The sequence below is a fragment of the Oncorhynchus nerka genome, unplaced genomic scaffold (genome assembly GCF_034236695.1).
Source record: "Oncorhynchus nerka isolate Pitt River unplaced genomic scaffold, Oner_Uvic_2.0 unplaced_scaffold_934, whole genome shotgun sequence".
Classification (NCBI taxonomy): domain Eukaryota; kingdom Metazoa; phylum Chordata; class Actinopteri; order Salmoniformes; family Salmonidae; genus Oncorhynchus; species Oncorhynchus nerka.
In genome coordinates, this window is record NW_027040372.1 from 48,324 (window position 1) to 74,115 (window position 25,792).

The 25,792-nt window shown below is 45.6% G+C and overlaps 1 protein-coding gene across 1 annotated transcript; it reads right to left on the reverse strand.

Annotated features, from left to right (window-relative positions):
• Nucleotides 1-217: 217 nt before the first annotated feature.
• LOC135570686 (cleavage stimulation factor subunit 1-like) lies at nucleotides 218-17,458 on the reverse strand. Its single transcript, XM_065016642.1, is given in 8 exon segments — nucleotides 218-1,059; nucleotides 9,644-9,661; nucleotides 9,664-9,851; nucleotides 14,795-14,976; nucleotides 15,493-15,690; nucleotides 16,129-16,406; nucleotides 16,679-16,876; nucleotides 17,380-17,458. Coding segments are annotated over 7 exon segments (1,293 nt in total). The 5' UTR covers nucleotides 16,848-16,876; nucleotides 17,380-17,458; the 3' UTR covers nucleotides 218-799.
• Between the last annotated feature and the right edge of the window lie 8,334 nt (nucleotides 17,459-25,792).

The following is a 25,792-nucleotide window of genomic DNA, read 5'->3' on the forward strand; positions in this document are numbered from 1 at the left end:
TTTCGGTTACTAGTCCATTGCTCTAACCACTAGGCTACCTGCCGCGCGATTCTGGGCAAAAATATATTCTAATGTGGCCCTCCATGGAAAAGAATTACCAGGCGTGCTATAGAAGAACGCTGCATATTTCAATACTATAGAACGTTTAACTTTATACTAGAACAAGTCTAAGATTTTCAAGACTAATTTCAAGTCAAAGAACTGACAGGAAAACATATTTTCTTCAATGTTTTATTAAAAATGTCAGAAAGACAAACAAAAAAAGGGGAAAAAAGTGGAAAACCACAAACTCAACTACGGAGTTGTTTTATCAAAAGATTAAAGAAACGTATTAATGAGCATGTTGCTCACGGTCTTCAAAATATCTAGAAGATTAGTTAATGATTACTATTCCCAACAACGCTGTTCATGTAATCAGCCAGCCAATCAGCTGTGTTCTCTACCAACATGGCTACCCACCATGGTGAAACCAGGCCCAGATAGAAACTCACTGGTCAAACACGGCCGCCTGGATGTCATACCTGGGTACTACAGTCATGACAAGCCATTACAGAGTCATCAGAAAGACCCCACTAGCGCCACTGAAATCCAGTCCAAGATGGAGGCAGGGTAGTCAACTCAGACACGGTTTGTTGTAACGTCTGAGGCTGCAGGACCCTGATGCTGTCCAGTGTCAGGTAAGGAGCTGTTTGGCTGTGGAGTCGTCGTCAATGGGGGGTTTCCTCAGTGGTGAGGGATTTTGTTTGGGCTCTGTGGTAGTGTGTTGGTACAGAGGGGTCAGAGGTACAACAGAGGGGTCTCAGTCGGTGGTAGTACGTCTGTACCAGAAGCGGGCCCTGAAGTCATCACTACAGGTCATGAACCCTGGGTTGGTGGGGGAGTGGACGATACAGCGGACGATGTTGTTGTGACCCAGGGACAGAAGGTTCTTCCTCTCTGCAGATCGGGAGTCCCAGCAGCATAGAGAGATGGTTCTCTCATCAGGCAGCAGAACATAGTCCTCTGTGTGGTTGAACACACCCTGGGTACGATGCATCTGACGACCACTCAGACCAGCACCTGACGGGAGGAAGACGCACACGGATAAGTTAGGGGCAAGAATGATTCCACATCAGAGTAACATTGTCCTGACTCAACCCATCCCAGACCTCCTCTCTCTTTGTCCTGACTCAACCCATCCCAGACCTCCTCTCTCTTTGTCCTGACTCAACCCACCCCAGACCTTCTCTCACTTTGTCCTGACTCAACCCACCCCAGACCTCCTCTCTCGTTGTCCTGACTCAACCCATCCCAGACCTCTCGTTGTCCTGACTCAACCCATCCCAGACATCCTCTCTCTTTGTCCTGACTCAACCCATCCCAGACCTCTCTCTTTGTCCTGACTCAACCATCACCACCCCAGACCTCCTCTCTCTTTGTCCTGACTCAACCCACCCCCAGACCTCTCTTTGTCCTGACTCAACCCATCCCAGACCTCCTCTCTCTTTGTCCTGACTCAACCCATCCCAGACCTCTTTCTTTGTCCTGACTCAACCCTTCCCAGACCTCCTCTCTCTTTGTCCTGACTCAACCCATCCCAGACCTCCTCTCTCTCTTTGTCCTGACTCAACCCACCCCAGACCTCCTCTCTCTTTGTCCTGACTCAACCCATCCCAGACCTCCTCTCTCTTTGTCCTGACTCAACCCATCACAGACCTCCTCTCTCTTTGTCCTGACTCAACCCACCCCAGACCTTCTCTCACTTTGTCCTGACTCAACCCACCCCCAGACCTCCTCTCTTTGTCCTGACTCAACCCATCCCAGACCTCCTCTCTCTTTGTCCTGACTCAACCCACCCCAGACCTCCTCTCTCTTTGTCCTGACTCAACCCATCCCAGACCTCCTCTCTCTTTGTCCTGACTCAACCCATCCCAGACCTCTCTCTTTGTCCTGACTCAACCATCACCACCCCAGACCTCCTCTCTCTTTGTCCTGACTCAACCCACCCCCAGACCTCTCTTTGTCCTGACTCAACCCATCCCAGACCTCCTCTCTCTTTGTCCTGACTCAACCCACCCCAGACCTCCTCTCTCTTTGTCCTGACTCAACCCATCCCAGACCTCCTCTCTCTTTGTCCTGACTCAACCCATCCCAGACCTCTTTCTTTGTCCTGACTCAACCCTTCCCAGACCTCCTCTCTCTTTGTCCTGACTCAACCCATCCCAGACCTCCTCTCTCTTTGTCCTGACTCAACCCATCCCAGACCTCCTCTCTCTTTGTCCTGACTCAACCCATCACAGACCTCCTCTCTCTTTGTCCTGACTCAACCCACCCCAGACCTTCTCTCACTTTGTCCTGACTCAACCCACCCCAGACCTCCTCTCTCGTTGTCCTGACTCAACCCATCCCAGACCTCTCGTTGTCCTGACTCAACCCATCCCAGACCTCCTCTCTCTTTGTCCTGACTCAACCCATCCCAGACCCCCTCTCCCTTTGTCCTGACTCAACCCACCCCAGACCTCCTCTCTCTTTGTCCTGACTCAACCCACCCCCAGACCTCCTCTCTTTGTCCTGACTCAACCCATCCCAGACCTCCTCTCTCTTTGTCCTGACTCAACCCACCCCAGACCTCCTCTCTCTTTGTCCTGACTCAACCCACCCCCAGACCTCCTCTCTTTGTCCTGACTCAACCCACCCCAGACCTCCTCTCTCTTTGTCCTGACTCAACCCATCCCAGACCTATCTCTTTGTCCTGACTCAACCCATCCCAGACCTCTCTCTTTGTCCTGACTCAACCATCACCACCCCAGACCTCCTCTCTCTTTGTCCTGACTCAACCCACCCCCAGACCTCTCTTTGTCCTGACTCAACCCATCCCAGACCTCCTCTCTCTTTGTCCTGACTCAACCCACCCCAGACCTCCTCTCTCTTTGTCCTGACTCAACCCATCCCAGACCTCTCACTTTGTCCTGACTCAACCCATCCCAGACCTCCTCTCTCTTTGTCCTGACTCAACCCATCCCAGACCTCTTTCTTTGTCCTGACTCAACCCTTCCCAGACCTCCTCTCTCTTTGTCCTGACTCAACCCATCCCAGACCTCCTCTCTCTTTGTCCTGACTCAACCCATCCCAGACCTCCTCTCTCTTTGTCCTGACTCAACCCATCCCAGACCTCTCTCTTTGTCCTGACTCAACCATCACCACCCCAGACCTCCTCTCTCTTTGTCCTGACTCAACCCACCCCCAGACCTCTCTTTGTCCTGACTCAACCCTTCCCAGACCTCCTCTCTCTTTGTCCTGACTCAACCCATCCCAGACCTCCTCTCTCTCTTTGTCCTGACTCAACCCACCCCAGACCTCCTCTCTCTTTGTCCTGACTCAACCCATCCCAGACCTCCTCTTTGTCCTGACTCAACCCATCCCAGACCTCTCTCTTTGTCCTGACTCAACCCATCCCAGACCTCCTCTCTCTTTGTCCTGACTCAACCCATCCCAGACCTCTCTCTTTGTCCTGACTCAACCCACCCCAGACCTCTTTGTCCTGACTCAACCCACCCCAGACCTCCTCTCTCTTTGTCCTGACTCAACTGAACCCACCCCAGACCTCCTCTCTCTTTGTCCTGACTCAACCCATCCCAGACCTCCTCTTTGTCCTGACTCAACCCATCCCAGACCTCTCTCTTTGTCCTGACTCAACCCATCCCAGACCTCCTCTCTCTTTGTCCTGACTCAACCCATCCCAGACCTCTCTCTTTGTCCTGACTCAACCCACCCCAGACCTCTTTGTCCTGACTCAACCCACCCCAGACCTCCTCTCTCTTTGTCCTGACTCAACTGAACCCATCCCAGACCTCCTCTCTCTTTGTCCTGACTCAACCCACCCTAGACTTCTCTCTTAGTCCTGACTCAACCCACCCCAGACCTCTCTCTTAGTCCTGACTCAACCCACGCCAGACCTCTCTTTGTCCTGACTCAACCCACCCCAGACCTCCTCTCTTTGTCCGGACTCAACTGAACCCATCCCAGACCTCTCTCTTTGTCCTGACTCAACCCATTCCAGACCTCTCTCTTTGTCCTGACTCAACCCACCCCAGACCTCTCTCTTTGTCCTGACTCAACCCACCCCAGACCCCTCTATTTGTCCTGACTCAACCCATCCCAGACCTCCTCTCTCTTTGTCCTGACTCAACCCATCCCAGACCTCCTCTCTCTTTGTCCTGACTCAACCCACCCCAGACCTCTCTCTTTGTCCTGACTCAACCCATCCCAGACCTCCTCTCTCTTTGTCCTGACTCAACCCATCCCAGACCTCCTCTCTCTTTGTTCTAACTCAACCCACCCCAGACCTCTCTTTGTCCTGACTCAACCCACCCCAGACCTCCCTTTGTCCTGACTCAACCCATCCCAGACCTCTCTTTGTCCTGACTCAACCCACCCCAGACCTCTCTCTTAGTCCTGACTCAACTCACCCCAGACCTCCTCTCTCTTTGCCCTGACTCAACCCACCCCAGACCTCCTCTCTCTTTGTCCTGACTCAACCCACCCCAGACCTCCTCTCTCTTTGTCCTGACTCAGCCCATCCCAGACCTCCTCTCTCTTTGTTCTAACTCAACCCACCCCAGACCTCTCTTTGTCCTGACTCAACCCACCCCAGACCTCTCTTTGTCCTGACTCAACCCATCCCAGACCTCCCTTTGTCCTGACTCAACCCATCCCAGACCTCCTCTCCCTTTGTCCTGACTCAACCCATCCCAGACCTCCTCTCTCTTTGTCCTGACTCAACCCACCCCAGACCTCTCTTTGTCCTGACTCAACCCATCCCAGACCTCCCTTTGTCCTGACTCAACCCACCCCAGACCTCTCTCTTTGTCCTGACTCAACTCACCCCAGACCTCCTCTCTCTTTGTCCTGACTCAACCCACCCCAGATCTCCTCTCTCTTTGTCCTGACTCAACCCACCCCAGACCTCCTCTCCCTTTGTCCTGACTCAACCCACCCCCAGACCTCCTCTCTCTTTTTCCTGACTCAACCCATCCCAGACCTCCTCTCTCTTTGTCCTGACTCAACCCACCCCAGACCTCCTCTCTCTTTGTCCTGACTCAACCCACCCCAGACCTCCTCTCTCTTTGTCCTGACTCAAAGAAGCTAAGGCCAGCTTCTTCAGGCAGAAGTTTGCATCCTCTAGCTCCAACTCCAAAAAGTTCTGGGACACTGTGAAGTCCATGGAGAATAAGAGCACCTCCTCCCAGCTGCCCACTGCACTGAGGCTAGGTAACACGGTCTCCACCGATAAATCCACGATTATCGAAAGCTTCAATAAGCACTTCTCAACGGCTGGCCATGCCTTCCGCCTGGCTACTCCAACCTCGGCCAACAGCTCCGCCCCCCCCGCAGCTCCTCGCCCAAGCCTCTCCAGGTTCTCCTTTACCCAAATCCAGATAGCAGATGTTCTGAAAGAGCTGCAAAACCTAGACCCGTACAAATCAGCTGGGCTTGACAATCTGGACCCTCTATTTCTGAAACTATCTGCCGCCATTGTCGCAACCCCTATTACCAGCCTGTTCAACCTCTCTTTCATATCGTCTGAGATCCCCAAGGATTGAAAGCTGCCGCAGTCATCCCCCTCTTCAAAGGGGAGACACCTTGGACCCAAACTGCTATAGACCTATATCCATCCTGCCCTGCCTATCTAAGGTCTTCGAAAGCCAAGTCAACAAACAGGTCACTGACCATCTCGAATCCCACCGTACCTTCTCCGCTGTGCAATCTGGTTTCCGAGCCGGTCACGGGTGCACCTCAGCCACGCTCAAGGTACTAAACGATATCATTACCGCCATCGATAAAAGACAGTACTGTGCAGCCGTCTTCATCGACCTCGCCAAGGCTTTCGACTCTGTCAATCACCATATTCTTATCGGCAGACTCAATAGCCTCGGTTTCTCGGATGACTGCCTTGCCTGGTTCACCAATTACTTTGCAGACAGAGTTCAGTGTGTCAAATCGGAGGGCATGCTGTCCGGTCCTCTGGCAGTCTATGGGGGTGCCACAGGGTTCAATTCTCGGGCCGACTCTTTTCTCTGTATATATCAATGATGTTGCTCTTGCTGCGGGCAATTCCCTGATCCACCTCTACGCAGACGACACCATTCTATATACTTTCGGCCCGTCATTGGACACTGTGCTATCTAACCTCCAAACGAGCTTCAATGCCATACAGCACTCCTTCCGTGGCCTCCAACTGCTCTTAAACGCGAGTAAAACCAAATGCATGCTTTTCAACCGATCGCTGCCTGCACCCGCATGCCCGACTAGCATCACCACCCTGGATGGTTCCGACCTTGAATAGGTGGACATCTATAAGTACCTAGGTGTCTGGCTAGACTGCAAACTCTCCTTCCAGACTCACATCAAACATCTCCAATCGAAAATCAAATCAAGAGTCGGCTTTCTATTCCGCAACAAAGCCTCCTTCACTCACGCCGCCAAGCTTACCCTAGTAAAACTGACTATCCTACCGATCCTCGATTTCGGCGACGTCATCTACAAAATGGCCTCCAACACTCTACTCAGCAAACTGGATGCAGTCTATCATAGTGCCATCCGTTTTGTCACCAAAGCACCTTATACCACCCACCACTGCGACTTGTATGCTCTAGTCGGCTGGCCCTCGCTACATATTCGTCGCCAGACCCACTGGCTCCAGGTCATCTACAAGTCCATGCTAGGTAAAGCTCCGCCTTATCTCAGTTCACTGGTCACGATGGCAACACCCATCCGTAGCACACGCTCCAGCAGGTGTATCTCACTGATCATCCCTAAAGCCAACACCTCATTTGGCCGCCTTTCGTTCCAGTACTCTGCTGCCTGTGACTGGAACGAACTGCAAAAATCGCTGAAGTTGGAGACTTTTATCTCCCTCACCAACTTCAAACATCAGCTATCCGAGCAGCTAACCGATCGCTGCAGCTGTACATAGTCTATTGGTAAATAGCCCACCCATTTTCACCTACCTCATTCCCATACTGTTTTTATACTGTTTTTTTTATTTTTTTATTTACTTTTCTGCTCTTTTGCACACCAATATCTCTACCTGTACATGACCATCTGATCATTTATCACCCCAGTGTTAATCTGCAAAATTGTATTATTCGCCTACCTCCTCATGCCTTTTGCACACATTGTATATAGACTGCCCATTTTTTTTTCTACTGTGTTATTGACTTGTTAATTGTTTATTCCATGTGTAACTCTGTGTTGTCTGTTCACACTGCTATGCTTTATCTTGGCCAGGTCGCAGTTGCAAATGAGAACTTGTTCTCAACTAGCCTACCTGGTTAAATAAAGGTTAAATAAAAAAATAAAATAAAAAAGACCTCCTCTCTCTCTTTGTCCTGACTCAACTCAACCCACCCCAGACCTCCTCTCTCTTTGTCCTGACTCAACCCATCCCAGACCTCCTCTCTCTTTGTCCTGACTCAACCCATCCCAGACCCCCTCTCCCTTTGTCCTGACTCAACCCACCCCAGACCTCCTCTCTCTTTGTCCTGACTCAACCCACCCCCAGACCTCCTCTCTTTGTCCTGACTCAACCCATCCCAGACCTCCTCTCTCTTTGTCCTGACTCAACCCACCCCAGACCTCCTCTCTCTTTGTCCTGACTCAACCCATCCCAGACCTCTCTCTTTGTCCTGACTCAACCCATCCCAGACCTCTCTCTTTGTCCTGACTCAACCCATCCCAGACCTCCTCTCTCTTTGTCCTGACTCAACCCATCCCAGACCTCCTCTCTCTTTGTCCTGACTCAACCCACCCCAGACCTCCTCTCTCTTTGTCCTAACTCAACCAACACCACCCCAGATAAATAAATAATGAAATATGTTCAATTTGGTTTAAATAAAACAAACAGTGTTGGAGAAGAAAGTAATATGTGCCTGGTAAAAAAAAGCTAACGTTTAAGTTCCTTGCTCAGAACATGAGAACATGTGAAAGTTGGTGGTTCCTTTTAACATGAGACTTCAATATTCCAAGGTAAGAGGTTTTAGGTTGAAGTTAATATAGTATTTACAGGACTATTTCCCTCTATACTATTTGTATTTCATTAACCTTTGACTATTGGATGTTCTTATAGGCACTATAGTATTGCCAGTGTAACAGTATAGCTTCCGTCCCCCTCCTCGCTCCTACCTGGGCTCGAACCAGGAACACATCGACAACAGCCACACTCGAAGCATCGTTACCCATCGCTTCACAAAAGCCGCGGCCCTTGCAGCGCAAGGGGAATAACTACTCCAAATCTAAAAGTGAGTGACGTTTGAAACAGTATTAGCGCACACCCAGCTAACTAGCTAGCCATTTCACATTGGTTACACCAGCCATTAGGCTGATAGACTTGAAGTCATAAACAGCGCTGTGCTTGTGAAGAGCTGCTGGCAAAACGCACGAAAGTGCTGTTTGAATGAATGATTACGGGCCTGCTGCTGCTCAGTCAGACTGCTCTATCAAATCAGACTTAATAACACACAGAAATACGAGCCTTTGGTCATTAATATGATTGAATCTGGAAACTATCATTTCGAAAACAAAACGTTTATTATTTCAGTGAAATACGGAACCGTTCGGTATTTTATCTAACGGATGGCATCCATAAGTCTAAATATTCCCGTGACATTGCACAACCAATGTACATCATATTTACGTGAAATTCTGGCAAATTAGTTTGCAATAAGCCAGGCAGCCCAAACTGTTGCATATACACTGACTCTGCGTGCAATGAACACAAGAGAAATGACAATTTCACCTGGTTGATATTGCCTGCTAAACTGGATTGGTAGTAACTAGTGATTATGATTGATTGTCTTTTATAAGATAAGTTTAATGCTAGCTAGCAATTTACCTTAGCTTCTACTACATTCGCGTAACAGGCAGGCTACTCGTGGAGTGCAATGGTTAGAGCGTTGGACTAGTTAACTGTGCGGTTGCAAGACTGGAACCCCTGAGCTGACAAGGTAAAAATCTGTCGTTCTGCCCCTGAACAAGGCAGTTAACCCACCGTTTCTAGGCAGTCATTGAAAATAAGAATTTGATTTAACTTGCCTCGTTAAATAACAGATACAAATAAATATATATATATTTTTTTTAAACAGAAATCGGTGCCCAAAAATACCGATTGTTATGAAAACTTGAAATCGGCCATACCGATTAATCAGTCGACACCACCCCAGAACACCTCAGCCCCTCTCCCTGTCTATTCCCCAATAACACACTCATCTTAGGGGGAGATAGGAAAGGGTTTAAGGGGGGTTAAGGCTAGTGTCTGGGGGGGTTAAGGCTAGTGTCTGGGGGGTTAAGGCTAGTGTCTGGGGGGGGGTTAAGGCTAATGTCTGGGGGGGTTAAGGCTAGTGTCTGGGGGGGGTTAAGGCTAGTGTCTGGGGGGGTTAAGGCTAGTGTCTGGGGGGGATTAAGGCTAGTGTCTGGGGGTGGGAGGTTAAGGCTAGTGTCTGGGGGGGGTTAAGGCTAGTGCCTGGGGGGTTAAGGCTAGTGTCTGGGGGGATTAAGGCTAGTGTCTGGGGTGGGAGGTTAAGGCTAGTGTCTGGGGGGGTTAAGGCTAGTGTCTGGGGGGGGTTAAGGCAAGTGTCTGTGGTAAGGGGTTCGGGTAAGAGGTTACCTGTGTATTTGACCAGGGGCGCCCGGTGGAGATCTCCCACAGTTTGGCGACAGAGTCTTTCCCGGTGGAGAGGACGTACTTGGAGTTCTTCGAGAAGACAGCGGAGCAGACCTCCGCCCCATCATGGGCCTTATCAAACGTCATCACACAGCGGTTAGACACGCCGTCCCACAGCTTGATACTGCCGTCCTTACTGCACGTCACATAGCTGGAGACACAGAATGAGCAGAGGGTTAAGGTCATGGGTCAGGGACTGAGCCAGTCTAGTGAACCCACCTGTTGACACTGTCAGGGTTAAGGTCATGGGTCAGGGACTGAGCCAGTCTAGTGAACCCACCTGTTGACACTGTCAGGGTTAAGGTCATGTGTTGGGGACCTAAGGGCTGTGGCAGTTATATTCTGTCAGGGTTAAGGTCATGTGTTGGGGACCTAAGGGCTGTGGCAGATATATTCTGTCAGGGTTAAGGTCATGTGTTGGGGACCTAAGGGCTGTGGCAGATATATTCTGTCAGGGTTAAGGTCATGTGTTGGGGACCTAAGGGCTGTGGCAGATATATTCTGTCAGGGTTAAGGTCATGTGTTGGGGACCTAAGGGCTGTGACAGATATATTCTGTCAGGGTTAAGGTCATGTGTTAGGGACCTAAGGGCTGTGGCAGATATATTCTGTCAGGGTTAAGGTCATGTGTTGGGGACCTAAGGGCTGTGGCAGATATATTCTGTCAGGGTTAAGGTCATGTGTTGGGGACCTAAGGGCTGTGGCAGATATATTCTGTCAGGGTTAAGGTCATGTGTTGGGGACCTAAGGGCTGTGGCAGATATATTCTGTCAGCTGGTTATTGTCAAGCAGAAGACTGCCAGACCTAAGGACTGTGGCAGATATATTCTGTCAGGGTTAAGGTCATGTGTTGGGGACCTAAGGGCTGTGGCAGATATATTCTGTCAGGGTTAAGGTCATGTGTTGGGGACCTAAGGGCTGTGGCAGATATATTCTGTCAGCTGGTTATTGTCAAGCAGAAGACTGCCAGACCTAAGGGCTGTGGCAGATATATTCTGTCAGGTTAAGGTCATGTGTTGGGGACCTAAGGGCTGTGGCAGATATATTCTGTCAGGGTTAAGGTCATGTGTTGGGGACCTAAGGGCTGTGGCAGATATATTCTGTCAGCTGGTTATTGTCAAGCAGAAGACTGCCAGAAGAAGAACAGAATATGAGTTGGCCTGCTATGTTATCTGGCTATAGACTGTAGACTTGTTCATTTATCAGACTAGATACTGTATGTTATCTGGCTATAGACTGTAGGCTTGTTCCTTTATCAGACTAGATACTGTATGTTATCTGGCTATAGACTGTAGACTTGTTCCTTTATCAGACTAGATACTGTATGTTATCTGGCTATAGACTGTAGACTTGTTCCTTTATCAGACTAGATACTGTATGTTATCTGGCTATAGACTGTAGGCTTGTTCATTTATCAGACTAGATACTGTATGTTATCTGGCTATAGACTGTAGGCTTGTTCATTTATCAGACTAGATACTGTATGTTATCTGGCTGTAGACTTGTTCATTTATTAGACTAGATACTGTATGTTATCTGGCTATAGACTGTAGACTTGTTCATTTATCAGACTAGATACTGTATGTTATCTGGCTATAGACTGTAGGCTTGTTCATTTATCAGACTAGATACTGTATGTTATCTGACTATAGACTGTATGTTATCTGACTATAGACTGTAGGCTTGTTCATTTATCAGACTAGATACTGTATGTTATCAGACTAGATACTGTATGTTATCAGACTAGATACTGTATGTTATCTGGCTGTAGACCTGTTCATTTATCAGACTAGATACTGTATGTTATCTGACTATAGACTGTAAACTTGTTCATTTATCAGACTAGATACTGTATGTTATCTGACTATAGACCTGTTCATTTATCAGACTAGATACTGTATGTTATCTGGCTGTAGACTTGTTCATTTAGCAGACAAGATATTGACATAATTTTATAGAATGAGAAAATTAAACTTAGCTGAATAAAAGAGGATATTTTTCCCCATTCCCGGGGCGAGTACTTATATGAAGTGGCTACGTTGAGCATAAAAGTGATGATTTGAAACTGGTCCTAAATGCTAGATTTAGACTTACATGGTAACTTTAGTTGTGAATAATACAAACCTTAGAAATCAAAAGATACACTACATGACCACAAGTATGTAGACTAGAGGTCGACTGATTATGATTTTTCAACGCCGATACCGATTTAAATCGGCCGATTTTATTTATTTATTTGTAATAATGACAATTACAACAATACTGAAAGAACACTTATTTTAACTTAATATAATACATCAATAAAATCTATTTAGCCTCAAATAAATAATGAAACATGTTCAATTTGGTTTAAATAATGCAAAAACAAAGTGTTGGAGAAGAAAGTAAAAGTGCAATATGTGCCATGTAAGAAAGCTAAAGTTTCAGTTCCTTGCTCAGAACATGAGAACATATGAAAGCTGGTGGTTCCTTTTAACACGAGTCTTCAATATTCCCAGGTAAGAGGTTTTAGGTTGTAGTTATTATAGGAATTATAGGACTATTTCCCTCTATACCATTTGTATTTCATTAACCTTTGACTATTGGATGTTCATATAGGCACTTTAGTATTGCCAGTGTAACAGTATAGTTTCCGTCCCTCTCCTCGCTCCTCCCTGGGCTCGAACCAGCAACAACGACAATTAGCGCGCGCTAACATGTTAGCCATTTCACTTCGGTCACACGAGCCTCATCTCGGGAGTTGATAGGTTTGAAGTCTTCTAATTAAATTACATTTTCACAGAACCGCTTGTTGCAATTTGGATGAGGCTCTGTTGTTCAGATATCGGTAAGTAAACTGGAGGCAGGGCATGAAAGGGATAACAAATCCAGTTGTTTGTATCATCCGTTGTGGGGAAGTACCTGCGTAATTGCGCACCCAATTCACTCAGGTGCTTCACTATATCACATGACATTGTCCGTAAATTGAGTTAATTTGCACACAAAAAAAATCATACAATGATGGAAAGACCTGTGTGTTGTCCTTGTTAATGCAGACAGAAGGGCGCCAACTTCTTAATCATAGCCTCAATTTTGTTCCGCACATTGAATATAGTTGCAGAGAGTCCCTGTAATCCTAGATTCAGATCATTCAGGGGAGAACAAACATCACCCAGATAGGCCAGTTGTGTGAAACTTGTCATCATGCAAGAGGTCAGACAAGTGAAAATTATGGTCAGTTAAGAAAACTTTAAGCTCGTCTCTCAATTCAAAAGACGTGCCAATACTTTTCCCCTTGATAACCAGCGCACTTCTGTATGTTGTAAAAGCGTTACATGGTCGCTGCCCTTATCATTGCATAACGCAGAAAATACACGAGAGTTCAGGGGCCTTGCTTTAACAAAGTTAACCATTTTCACTGTAGTGTCCAAAACATCTTTCAAGCTGTCAGGCATTTCCTTGGCAGCAAGAGCCTCTCGGTGGATGCTGCAGTGTACCCAAGAGCCTCTAGGTGGATGCTGTAGTGTACCCAAGAGCCTCTCGGTGGATGCTGCAGTGTACCCAAGAACCTCTAGGTGGATGCTGCAGTGTACCCAAGAACCTCTAGGTGGATGCTGTAGTGTACCCAAGAGCCTCTAGGGGGATGCTGCAGTGTACCCAAGAGCCTCTAGGGGATGCTGCAGTGTACCCAAGAGCCTCTAGGGGGATGCTGCAGTGTACCCAAGAGCCTCTAGGGGAATGCTGCAGTGTACCCAAGAGCCTCTAGGGGGATGCTGCAGTGTACCCAAGAGCCTCTAGGTGGATACTGCAGTGTACCCAAGAGCCTCTAGGTGGATACTGCAGTGTACCCAAGAGCCTCTAGGTGGATGCTGCAGTGTACCCAAGAGCCTCTTGGTGGATGCTGCAGTGACCCAAGAGCCTCTCGGTGGATGCTGCAGTGTACCCAAGAGCCTCTAGGTGGATGCTGCAGTGTACCCAAGAGCCTCTCGGTGGATGCCGCAGTGACCCAAGTGGAATCGGGAGCAACTGCTTGCACGCACGTTACCACTCCACTAGGTCTTCCTGTCATGGCTTTTGCGCCAGATACCAACACATCTTGACCACCAAAGTCCATTTGATGTCAAAGCTGTCCAATACTTCATTATTATTATTTTTTTTATATCCTTGCTTGTTGTCCTGGTGTCCAGAAGAGGATGTCTTCCTTAATTGACTCCCCATAAACGTAACAGACATATACCAGGAGCTGTACCAGGCCCGCCAGGTCTGTTGACTCATCCAGCTGTAATGCATATAATTCACTGGCTTGTATGCGAAGCAGTAATTGTTTCAAACATCTCCTGCCATGTCATGAAAGTGTTGTTTGATGAAGACATAGTCTGTATAGTTTATTTGGGCCTTTTCCCCAGCATTGTCCCAGCATTATCCTCAGCAGCAGGAAGAATGAAGTCCTCCACAATAGTATGGGTCTTGCCTGTCCTAGCCACTCGGTAGCTCACCATATAAGATGCTTCTCACCCCTTCTTATTAATGGTATCTGTTGCTTTTATACATGTCTTACTACTCGAAAATCATACTTATTCACATTCGAAAAACTCCAGTGGCTTGTTTTTCAAGTTGTCATGTTTCGTTTCTAAATGTCTGTGCAAGAGTAACGGTTAATGTGATTGGATGAGTAACGGTTAATGTGATTGGATGAGTAACGGTTAATGTGATTGGATGAGTAACGGTTAATGTGATTGGATGAGTAACGGTTAATGTGATTGGATGAGTAACGGTTAATGTGATTGGATGAGTAACGGTTAATGTGATTGGATGAGTAACGGTTAATGTGATTGGATGTTAATTATTTAACTAGGTTACCTGTTTTTGACATTGTGTTGTTGAACACTAGATGGTTTAACTGTATTTTTGGCAGTGAAACGAAGTTACTCAGGCGAGAAAAAAACCTCACCCAGATGTATAGCCCCGTTGGGAAATATCAATGGACTTTTTGAACACGAAGAAAAATAAATAAAAAAATAAAAAAAGTGAATCACATTTTTATTTGGCGTACCCACGACAGCATTGCACCCAGTTTGGGAATACCTGATCTAGAGGGTTAGAGGTCAGGGGTTACCTGTTAGCATTAGGGTTGTAGTTGACTCCACTGATGGTGTCAGTATGCTGGTCTAGAGGGTTGCAGGAGACGAAGCATTGGAAGGTGTTAACGTCGTAGAGGCGGAGGGTCGGGTGCTGTGTCCCCACCAACAGGAAGTCACCTGACGGGTGGAAGGAGATGGCACGCAGCATCTCTGCTTCCTGTGGGGAGCAGACACAGAGACACACTACTGTTAGTATATCTAATCCAGGGTTGCTAACTGCTGGGCTCAAAAAGGTGACAATTACATTATTTTCAGAGCAGTTGTCACAATACCAACATTTTACTAACTATGTGATAAAAAGCCAATTCTCACCAAGTAGTAATATGATACAACAGGTTTGCCCCGCCAGGCCAGCACGCATGTTCCCGTTTTCTATAGGTTCTGTCCAAACCCCTGATATCTCTACTCAACACAACTTCCTGTTTTCTAATGGTTCTGCACCCCCCCCCCCCAATCGACATCTACACCCCCCCAGCTCCCATCACTGTCTACACAAACAGACAATCCGAGAGGAGAACGTTGTTACCTGTACCCGTCTAAAGGCCCCGCCTCTGTTGCTACCCGTCTAAAGGCCCCGCCTCTGTTGCTACCCGTCTAAAGGCCCCGCCTCTGTTGCTACCCGTCTAAAGGCCCCGCCTCTGTTGCTACCCGTCTAAAGGCCCCGCCTCGTTACCTGTACATGTTTGAAGGCTCTCTTGGCAGAGGGCTTGGAGTAGTCAAACAGTTTGAGGGTGTAGTCACGTGACCCAGACGCCAGGATCTGTTCCGTGGGGTGGAATGCCAGACACGTGACCTCATCCACGTGGTCGTACAGTGTTCTGATCACAGGGTGGTTCTCCATGTTCTGCTGGGCTGTCTCATTCATCATCACCTAGAACACACAGGAACATTAATGTTCTGATCACCTAGGTCTTATTACAGCACACCGTTCTTATTAGACAAATACGGGTAGGTCTCTATCATAGTGTTGCATGGTATACCAAAACTTCTATACCCTCCTGCGATACAAAAAACAAAGTTTCGGTGCTAGAATTTGTTACATTCAGTCTGTCAAATGTCTCGAGAGGCTCAAGTCTGTCTATCAGAGCAGCCCCTTTATAAAAGGAAGCGCAGAGCCTGCTCCAGTTCCTCATTCATCATCATCTGTCTGGCTGCATTATCTCCCCACTCATGTTTCACACAAGTTAACCTACTTGAATAATGCAACATGGCAGGTAAATATGTTCAAACTGTTTGCAAAACAATGTCCATACAGGCTACAACACTTTACAATTCAAGACCATACCACTATGTCAGCCCCCTGTCTCACCTCTATGGGCATGGCACTCTTGGCCAGCATACGTTCTGTGTCCAAGACTTTGATGGAGGCGTCTGCGGAGCCCGTAGCAATGAGCTGCCCGTCCCGGCTGTAGGTGGCCACGCGACAGGGACCCTTATGAGACGTCACGTAACAAGTCTCGTACTCAGACGCCTCGGGGGACATGGACTGGACATCAGCGTCAAACTCCAGGTCGATGCCAACGCCTGGTGCCACTGTGTCAGACCGCCCGATGGCATACTGCACCGCACTGTCATCATTCTCCATGCCTGGAGAGAGGAGGTTGGATGGAGAGATACAGTTTTACAATCTTGTGCACCACAGTCATCATTCTCCTTGCCTGGGGGTGAATGGAGCAATACAGTTGATTAAAACAGTGACACAACACTACAGCCATTTAGCTAGCAAACTACACTGTCACCATTCGCTATGTCTTGGGAGGACGGGATGGATGAATCAGTGGAGCAGTATAGTTCCAAAACAACCACACTGCAGACATGTAGTTAGTATTCTCCTACGAGCTAGTCCACTACCCACTCACCTATCTTGGCCAGCTGCATGAGGTTCTCAGAGGGCGACACGACGCTCTGTGGCTTCACCTCCGTGATGAGGTTGTTGGCGATGTTGGTGTAACCGTCATACAGCAACTGGCTGATGATCAGCCGGTACAGGTGCTGTCGGTCCCGCAGCGTCGGTTTGGGACGGTACATCTCCGCTCAGGCTTCTTCAACGAACTTGGCTGAAATCGATCAAAACATGGTCATCATTATTTGCTACAAATCAAAAACGTTTTTATTATGGACTTTTAACTTCTATAACTTCAACTAGCTAGCAAAGAAAGCTTAACTATCATGCGAATACTATGGAAGCCCACTGGCTGGTTAAGTAACTAACGTTAGCATACCAACGGGACATACAATGCAAGATAGCTGCTGTAGCTAGCTACGACAAAAGCCATTCGTAACATTCACATTACAAACATAAATCGTAGACCGTACAAACTGTTAACAAGCACCTTATGTTTGCAATAATAACCAACCGAGTTTAGGAAGTAAAATCAAATAACGTTAAATGAAAATGCATTGATTGAACTTATCTACTGCTAGCTAGCTAGCCCAACATTGTGCAAGCAACGACTGCACCAAACGGGTTAAAAACTTGGTTTAATTGGTTGCGATCATGTATAACACAACAATAATATCAAGAAAATGTATCAAACTTAAAGAAACGTTAGCTACATACATAAAACCTTTCAAATGTTGCAAAAATACCTTTGCCTTGGTTCAAGGGACGCTTGGGGTTACAAAAGCATGCGCTGCGTAACTGCGTCACTTGCATCACGTATCACATCTTTGCGTCGGTACGTAACGGGGCGTGGGTTTTGACCATAGAAATTACAATGAATAGAACGTATTAGAAGCTCTTACCCTGGCTGGTAAACAAACGGGTACACTCAAAATGGCTGCCTGGTAATGTGTTGTAATCATTTCCATGGTATGGTTTGGAATGTTCTATCAACTGATATTGGATTTACCTGGTAATGTAGAATGTTCATTCAAAGGATGCTAACTGATGGCTCATGCAATGACATTTTTGTTTTATTTAATATAAATTGTGTTAACTCAACAAATCACACAGCACAGGTTGAAGGGTGCATTTCCTGCTTTTACTTTCTGGCATGGGTACACTCAAAATGGCTGCCAGTCCACCCATTATGCCATCACTGACTTGAATGGAGATGGCCTTTCTATTCATTCTTATTTCTGTTTTTGCTGTGCTCCAAACAACTGGCAAATAAAACAGACAAACATCAGCCATTCATCAGCCATCTCCAACTGGGAAAAATAGTTTTGAACTGTCATCCAACTTGGAGTTCCAAGTCAGAAACTCTGGCATCTTTCTAGCGCTCCGACTTTCCGACCTGAAGATCACTGACGTCATGATTTGACCTCAGGATTCTTTCAGAGTTCCCAGTTGTCTTGAAAGCACCATTTGTTCCCGAGCTTCCCCAGGTAACACGAATGTCTGGCCCACATTTGGCCTGATTCCGGCATGCCAGATCTAAATCTGCTGGCCTGGGTCTGGCTGCCGGATCCGGCCCGAGTCCGAAATGAATGACGGTACAGACTAGGCCCGATCTGGCAGTCTGAACGGAGACAGAATTGGCCCAGCAATGGCCTAAATTCACTCGATTCTACCCCCCAACCACTAAAAAAAGATTTATATTAAATGTAAGTAGTAATATTTATATTAAATGTAAATAGTAATATTTATATTACATGTAAGTAGTAATATTTGTATTAAATGTAAATAGTAATATTTGTATTAAATGTAAGTAGTAATATTTTATTAAATGTAAATAGTAATATTTATATTACATGTAAGTAGTAATATTTGTATTAAATGTAAATAGTAATATTTTGAAATATAAGTAGTAATATTTGTATTAAATGTGGGTAGTAATATTGCAGCTATCAACTGAACTATGAATGAACATAAACATAAAAAATACATTCTAATTTTAAAACTTTTACTTAAATAGATGGAATTGACTTTGTGTGGGTGTCATCCCTCCACAGGCAACATCTGTGTACAGTAGCATGGATGTATCCAAATAAATGTCACTAGAAAACAGCTCAGTCAAATGCAAATGCAGCTACTTAGAATAAAATCAATATGCAGAGTTGACACTACTATGTTAGCCATCGTTGACTAGCTAACTAGCAAGGGATCAGAACATTGCCAGCCTGCCTAGCAATCAAATAAATAGAATGAACAACAAGTCCACTTCTCTAGCAACCTAACCGATACAACTAACAACAAGGTATAGTGGAATGATGAAATAGTATACACATTTACTGGTAAAAATGTGTGATTGTTTTCTTTGGAAACGGTGGTATAAGTGGGATAAACCCCTCTGTTCTGTACATTATCTTGAACTAATAAACACGGTACCAAGTACAAAGTCGTCCATTATTTCCAGATAATGTACAAAGCGTCAGTGTTTATCTCTTACATGCATGTGTGTATGTAAATGCATCTACAGTTGAAGTCAGAAGTTTACATACACTTAGGTTGGAGTCATTAAATCTCGTTTTTCAACCAGTCCACAAATTTCTTGTTAATAACAAACTATAGTTTTGGCAAGTCGGTTAGGACATCTACTTTGTGCATGACACAAGTAATTTTTCCCAAAAATGTTTACAGACAGATTATTTAACTTATAATTCACTGTATCACAATTCCAGTGGGTCAAGTTTACGTACACTAAGTTGACTGTGCCTTCAAACAGCTTGGAAAATTCCAGAAAATTATGTCATGGCTTTAGAAGCATCTGATAGGCTAATTGACATAATTTGAGTCAATTGGAGGTGTACCTGTGAATGTTTTTCAAGGCCTACCTTCAAACTCAGGGAAAATCAAAAGACCCCAGAAAAATTTGTGGACCTCCACAAGTCTGGTTCATCCTTGGGAGCATTTTCCAAACGCCTGAAGGAACCATGTTCATCTGTACAAACAATAGTATGCAAGTATAAACACCATGGGACCACGCAGCCATCATACCGCTCAGGAAGGAGACGCGTTCTGTCTCCTAGAGATGAACGTACTTTGGTGCGGAAAGTGCAAATCAATCACAGAACAGCAGCAAAGCACCTTGTGAAGATGCTGAATGAAACCAGTACAAAGTATCTAAATCCACAGTAAAACGAGTCCTATATCGACATAACCTGAAAGGCTGCTCAGCAAGGAAGAAGCCACTGCTCCAAAACTACCATATAAAAGCCAGACTACGGTTTGCAACTGCACATGGGGACAAAGATAGTACTTTTTGGAGAAATGTCCTCTGGTCTGATGAAACAAAATAGAACTGTTTGGCCATATTGACCATTGTTATGTTTGGAGGAAAAGGGGGAGGCTTGCAAGCCAAAGAACACCATCCCAACCATGAAGCACGGGGTGGCAGCATCATGTTGCGGGGGGTGCTTTTTTAACCGATGTGAAATGGCTAGCTAGTTAGCGGTGGTGCGCTAATAGCTTTTCAATCGGTGACGTCACTTGCTCTGAGACCTTGAAGTAGTTGTTCCCCCTGTGCTCTGCAAGGGCTGCGGCTTTTGTGGAGTGATGGGTAGCAATACTTCGTGGGTGTCAGTTGTTGATGTGTGCAGAGGGTCTCTGGTTCGTGCCCAGGTAGGGGCGAGGAAAGGGACAGAAGTTATACTGTTACATTGATGCTGTTGACACGGATCACTGGTTGCTGCGGAAAAGGAGGAGGTCAAACCGAGTGTAACCGATGTGAAATGGCTAGCTAGTTAGCGGTGGTGCACGCTAATAGCGTTTCAATCGGTGACGTCACAATGCTTCCAGGGTGGCTGTTGTTTAACAACTACTTCAAGGTCTCAGAGCAAGTGACATCACCGATTGAAACACTATTAGCGCACACCACCGCTAAGTAGCTAGCCATTTCACATCGTTTACAAAAGCCCCCCCCCAACAGAAGCACCCCTGGTTCGAGCCCCGGGTCGGTGCGAGGGAACAGAAGGTATACTGTTACACTTTTCTGCAGGAGGGACTGGTGCACTTCACAAAACAGTGGCATCATGAGGCAGGAAATTTATGTGGATATATTGAAGCAACATCTCAAGACATCAGTCAGGAAGTTAAAGCTTGGTCGCAAATGGGTCTTCCAAATGGACAATGACACCAAGCATACTTCCAAAGTTGTGGCAAAATGGCTTAAAGACAACAAAGTCAAGGTATTGGAGTGGCCATCACAAAGCCCTGACCTCAATCCTATAGAACATTTGTGGGCAGAACTAAAAAAGCGTGTGCGAGCAAGGAGGCCTACAAACCTGACTCAGGTACACCAGCTCTGTCAGGAGGAATGGGCCAAAATTCACCCAATTTATTGTGGGAAGCTTGTGGAAGCCTACCCAAAACATTTGACCCAAGTTAAACAATTTAAAGGCAATGCTACTAAATACTAATTGAGTGTATGTAAACCTCTGACCCACTGGGAATGTGATGAAAGAAATGAAAGCTGAAATAAATCATTCTCTCTACTATTATGACATTTCACATTCTTAAAATAAAGTGGTGATCCTAACTGGCCTAAAACAGGGAATTTATACCAAGATTAAATGTCAGGAATTGTGAAAAACTGAGTTTAAATGTATTTGGCTAAGGTATGTAAACTTCAGACTTCAACTGTATGTAAATAAGGTATTTCTGTTTTTAACTTGTATTTGATTTGCAAAAATGTCTAAAAACATGTTTTCGCTTTGTTATTATTGTGAATTGTGTGTAGATTGATGAGGACATTTTATTTATTTATTCCATTTTAGAATAAGGCTGTAACGTAACAAAATGTGCAAAAAGTGAAGGGGTCTGAACACTTTCGAAATGAACTGTAAATATGTGCCTGTTGTAGTGCCACCATGTGGTCAATCTGAATGTGTTTGAATATGTTGAGTCTTGACAGGGTTTGGAACACGTGTACCAAGTCTGGTTACAATACAAATACCAGTGTCTGGTTTATATGCATTTATGTACCACACCCACATGAATGTTTATTGGTCAGTTGTTTGCCATACTAATCTGGGTAAATATTGCATAGACCTTGATCCAAAGATGCCGTAGATGCCATAAATAAAGTTTAATCCGAATAGGGCAAATAGAAATAATGTGGTGACCCTAACTGACCTAACACAGGGACTTTTTGTGAAGATTAAATGTCAGGAATTGTGAAAAACGGAGTTTAAATGTATTTGGCTAAGGTATGTAAACTTCCGACTTCAACTGTATACTGTACATATGAAAGTGGCCAATGATATCAAATCTGTAGGTAGGCAGCCGCCTCTCTGTGCTAGTGATGGCTGTTTAACAATCTGATGGCCTTGAGATTGAAAAACAGCTTCTATCTCTCTGTCCCAGCTTTGATGCACCTGTACAGTCTTTACCTTATGGATGGTAGCGGGGTGAACAGACAGTGGCTCGGGTGGTTATTGTCCTTGATGATCTTTATGGCCTTTGTGACATCGGGAGCTGTAGGTTTCCTGGAGGGCAGGTAGTTTGCCCCCTGGTTGTGCAGACCGCACCACCCTCTGGAGAGCCCTGCGGTGGTGAGTGGTGCAGTTGCCGTACCAGGTGATGATACTGTAAAAGTTAGTGGGGATTTTAGGAGCCAAGCAAAATGTATTCAGCCTCCTGAGGTTAAACGCTCTTGCGCTTCCTTAACCACACTGTCTGTGTGAGTGGACCATTTCAGTTTGTCTGTGATATGTACGCAGAGGAACTTGTGGGCCCCCAGTGTTGAGGATCAGCGGAGTGGAGATGTTGTTTCCTACCTACACCAGCAATTCCAAGATCCAGTTGCACAAGGTGGGGTCGAGACCCAGGGACTCAAGCTTAATGATGAGTTTGGAGGGTACTATGGTGTTGAATGCTGAGCTGTAGTCAATGAACAGCATTCTTTCATAGGTATTCCTCTTGTCCAGATGGGTTAGGGCAGTGTGATTGCGATTGCATTGTCTGTGGACCTATTGGGGTGTACAGTTTGTATTTTGACACCTGAAACCCCACCTCTTTAAGGAATACCTAGGATAGGATAAAGTAATCCCCCCTTAAAAGATTTAGATGCACTACTGTTCCACTGGATGTCATAAGGTGAATGCACCAATTTGTAAGTCGCTCTGGATAAGAGCGTCTGCTAAATGACTTAAATGTAAATGTAAATGCAAATTGGAGTGGGTCTAGGGTATCAGGTAGGGTGGACATGATATGATCCTTGACTAGTCTCTCAAAGTACTTAATGATGACAGAAGTCAGTGCTACGGGGTGATAGTCATTTAGTTCAGTTACCTTGGCTTTCTTGGGTACAGGAACAATGGTGGACATGTTGAAGCATATGGGGACAACAGACTGGGATAGGGATTGATTGAATATGTCCGTAAACACACCAGCCAGCTGGTCTGTGCATGCTCTGAGGACGTGGCTAGGGATGCTGTCTCAGCCAGCAGCCTTGAGAGGGTTAACAAGTTTACATTTTTACTCACATCCGCCACGAAGAAGGAGAGCCCACAGTCTTTGTTAGCGGGCCGTGTCAGTGGCAATGTATTGTCCTCAAAACGCAGAAAGAGGTTGTTACATTTGTATTGGAGCAAGATGACGATGTCCGCGACGGGGCTGGTTTTCTTTTTGTAATCCGTGATTGTCTGTAGACCCTGCCACATACAGTGCCTTGCGAAAGTATTCGGCCCCCTTGAACTTTGCGACCTTTTGCCACATTTCAGGCTTCAAACATAAAGATATAAAACTGTATTTTTTGTGAAGAATCAACAACAAGTGGGACACAATCATGAAGTGGAACGACATTTATTGGATATTTCAAACTTTTTAACAAATCAAAAACTGAAAAATTGGGCGTGCAAAATTATTCAGCCCCCTTAAGTTAATACTTTGTAGCGCCACCTTTTGCTGCGATTACAGCTGTAAGTCGCTTGGGGTATGTCTCTATCAGTTTTGCACATCGAGAGACTGATTTTTTCCCCATTCCTCCTTGCAAAACAGCTCGAGCTCAGTGAGGTTGGATGGAGAGCATTTGTGAACAGCAGTTTTCAGTTCTTTCCACAGATTCTCGATTGGATTTAGGTCTGGACTTTGACTTGGCCATTCTAACACCTGGATATGTTTATTTTTGAACCATTCCATTGTAGATTTTGCTTTATGTTTTGGATCATTGTCTTGTTGGAAGACAAATCTCCGTCCCAGTCTCAGGTCTTTTGCAGAATCCATCAGGTTTTCTTCCAGAATGGTCCTGTATTTGGCTCCATCCATCTTCCCATCAATTTTAACCATCTTCCCTGTCCCTGCTGAAGAAAAGCAGGCCCAAACCATGATGCTGCCACCACCATGTTTGACAGTGGGGATGGTGTGTTCAGGGTGATGTGCTGTGTTGCTTTTACGCCAAACATAACGTTTTGCATTGTTGCCAAAAAGTTCAATTTTGGTTTCATCTGACCAGAGCACCTTCTTCCACATGTTTGGTATGTCTCCCAGGTGGCCCATGGCAAACTTTAAACAACACATTTTATGGATATCTTTAAGAAATGGCTTTCTTCTTGCCACTCTTCCATAAAGGCCAGATTTGTGCAATATACGACTGATTGTTGTCCTATGGACAGAGTCTCCCACCTCAGCTGTAGATCTCTGCAGTTCATCCAGAGTGATCATGGGCCTCTTGGCTGCATCTCTGATCAGTCTTCTCCTTGTATGAGCTGAAAGTTTAGAGGGACGGCCAGGTCTTGGTAGATTTGCAGTGGTCTGATACTCCTTCCATTTCAATATTATCGCTTGCACAGTGCTCCTTGGGATGTTTAAAGCTTGGGAAATCTTTTTGTATCCAAATCCGGCTTTAAACTTCTTCACAACAGTATCTCGGACCTCTGAGACTATCACAGTGCAGGTGCATTTATACGGAGACTTGATTACACACAGGTGGATTGTATTTATCATCATTAGTCATTTAGGTCAACATTGGATCATTCAGAGATCCTCACTGAACTTCTGGAGAGAGTTTGCTGCACTGAAAGTAAAGGGGCTGAATAATTTTGCACACCCAATTTTTCAGTTTTTGATTTGTTAAAAGTTTGACATATCCAATAAATGTCGTTCCACTTCATGATTGTGTCCCACTTGTTGTTGATTCTTCACAAAAATACAGTTTTATATCTTTATGTTTGAAGCCTGAAATGTGGCAAAAGGTCGCAAAAGTTCAAGGGAGCCGAATACTTTGCAAGGCACTGTATGTCTCATGTCTGAGCTGTTGAATTGCGACTCCACTTTGTTTCTATACGGATGTTTTGCCTGCTTGATGGCCTTACAGAGAATAACTGTTTGTATTCGGTCATGTTTCCAGTTGCTTTGCCATGATTAAATGTGGTGGTACGTGCTTTCAGTTTCACTGTTTGTATTCGGTCATGTTTCCAGTTGCTTTGCCATGATTAAATGTGGTGGTACGTGCTTTCAGTTTCACTGTTTGTATTCGGTCATGTTTCCAGTTGCTTTGACATGATTAAATGTGGTGGTACGTGCTTTCAGTTTCACTGTTTGTATTCGGTCATGTTTCCAGTTGCTTTGCCATGATTAAATGTGGTGGTACGTGCTTTCAGTTTCACTGTTTGTATTCGGTCATGTTTCCAGTTGCCTTGCCATGATTAAATGTGGTGGTACGTGCTTTCAGTTTCACTGTTTGTATTCGGTCATGTTTCCAGTTGCTTTGCCATGATTAAATGTGGTGGTACGTGCTTTCAGTTTCACTGTTTGTATTCGGTCATGTTTCCAGTTGCTTTGCCATGATTAAATGTGGTGGTACGTGCTTTCAGTTTCACTGTTTGTATTCGGTCATGTTTCCAGTTGCTTTGCCATGATTAAATGTGGTGGTACGTGCTTTCAGTTTCACTGTTTGTATTCGGTCATGTTTCCAGTTGCTTTGCCATGATTAAATGTGGTGGTACGTGCTTTCAGTTTCACTGTTTGTATTCGGTCATGTTTCCAGTTGCTTTGCCATGATTAAATGTGGTGGTACGTGCTTTCAGTTTCACTGTTTGTATTCGGTCATGTTTCCAGTTGCTTTGCCATGATTAAATGTGGTGGTACG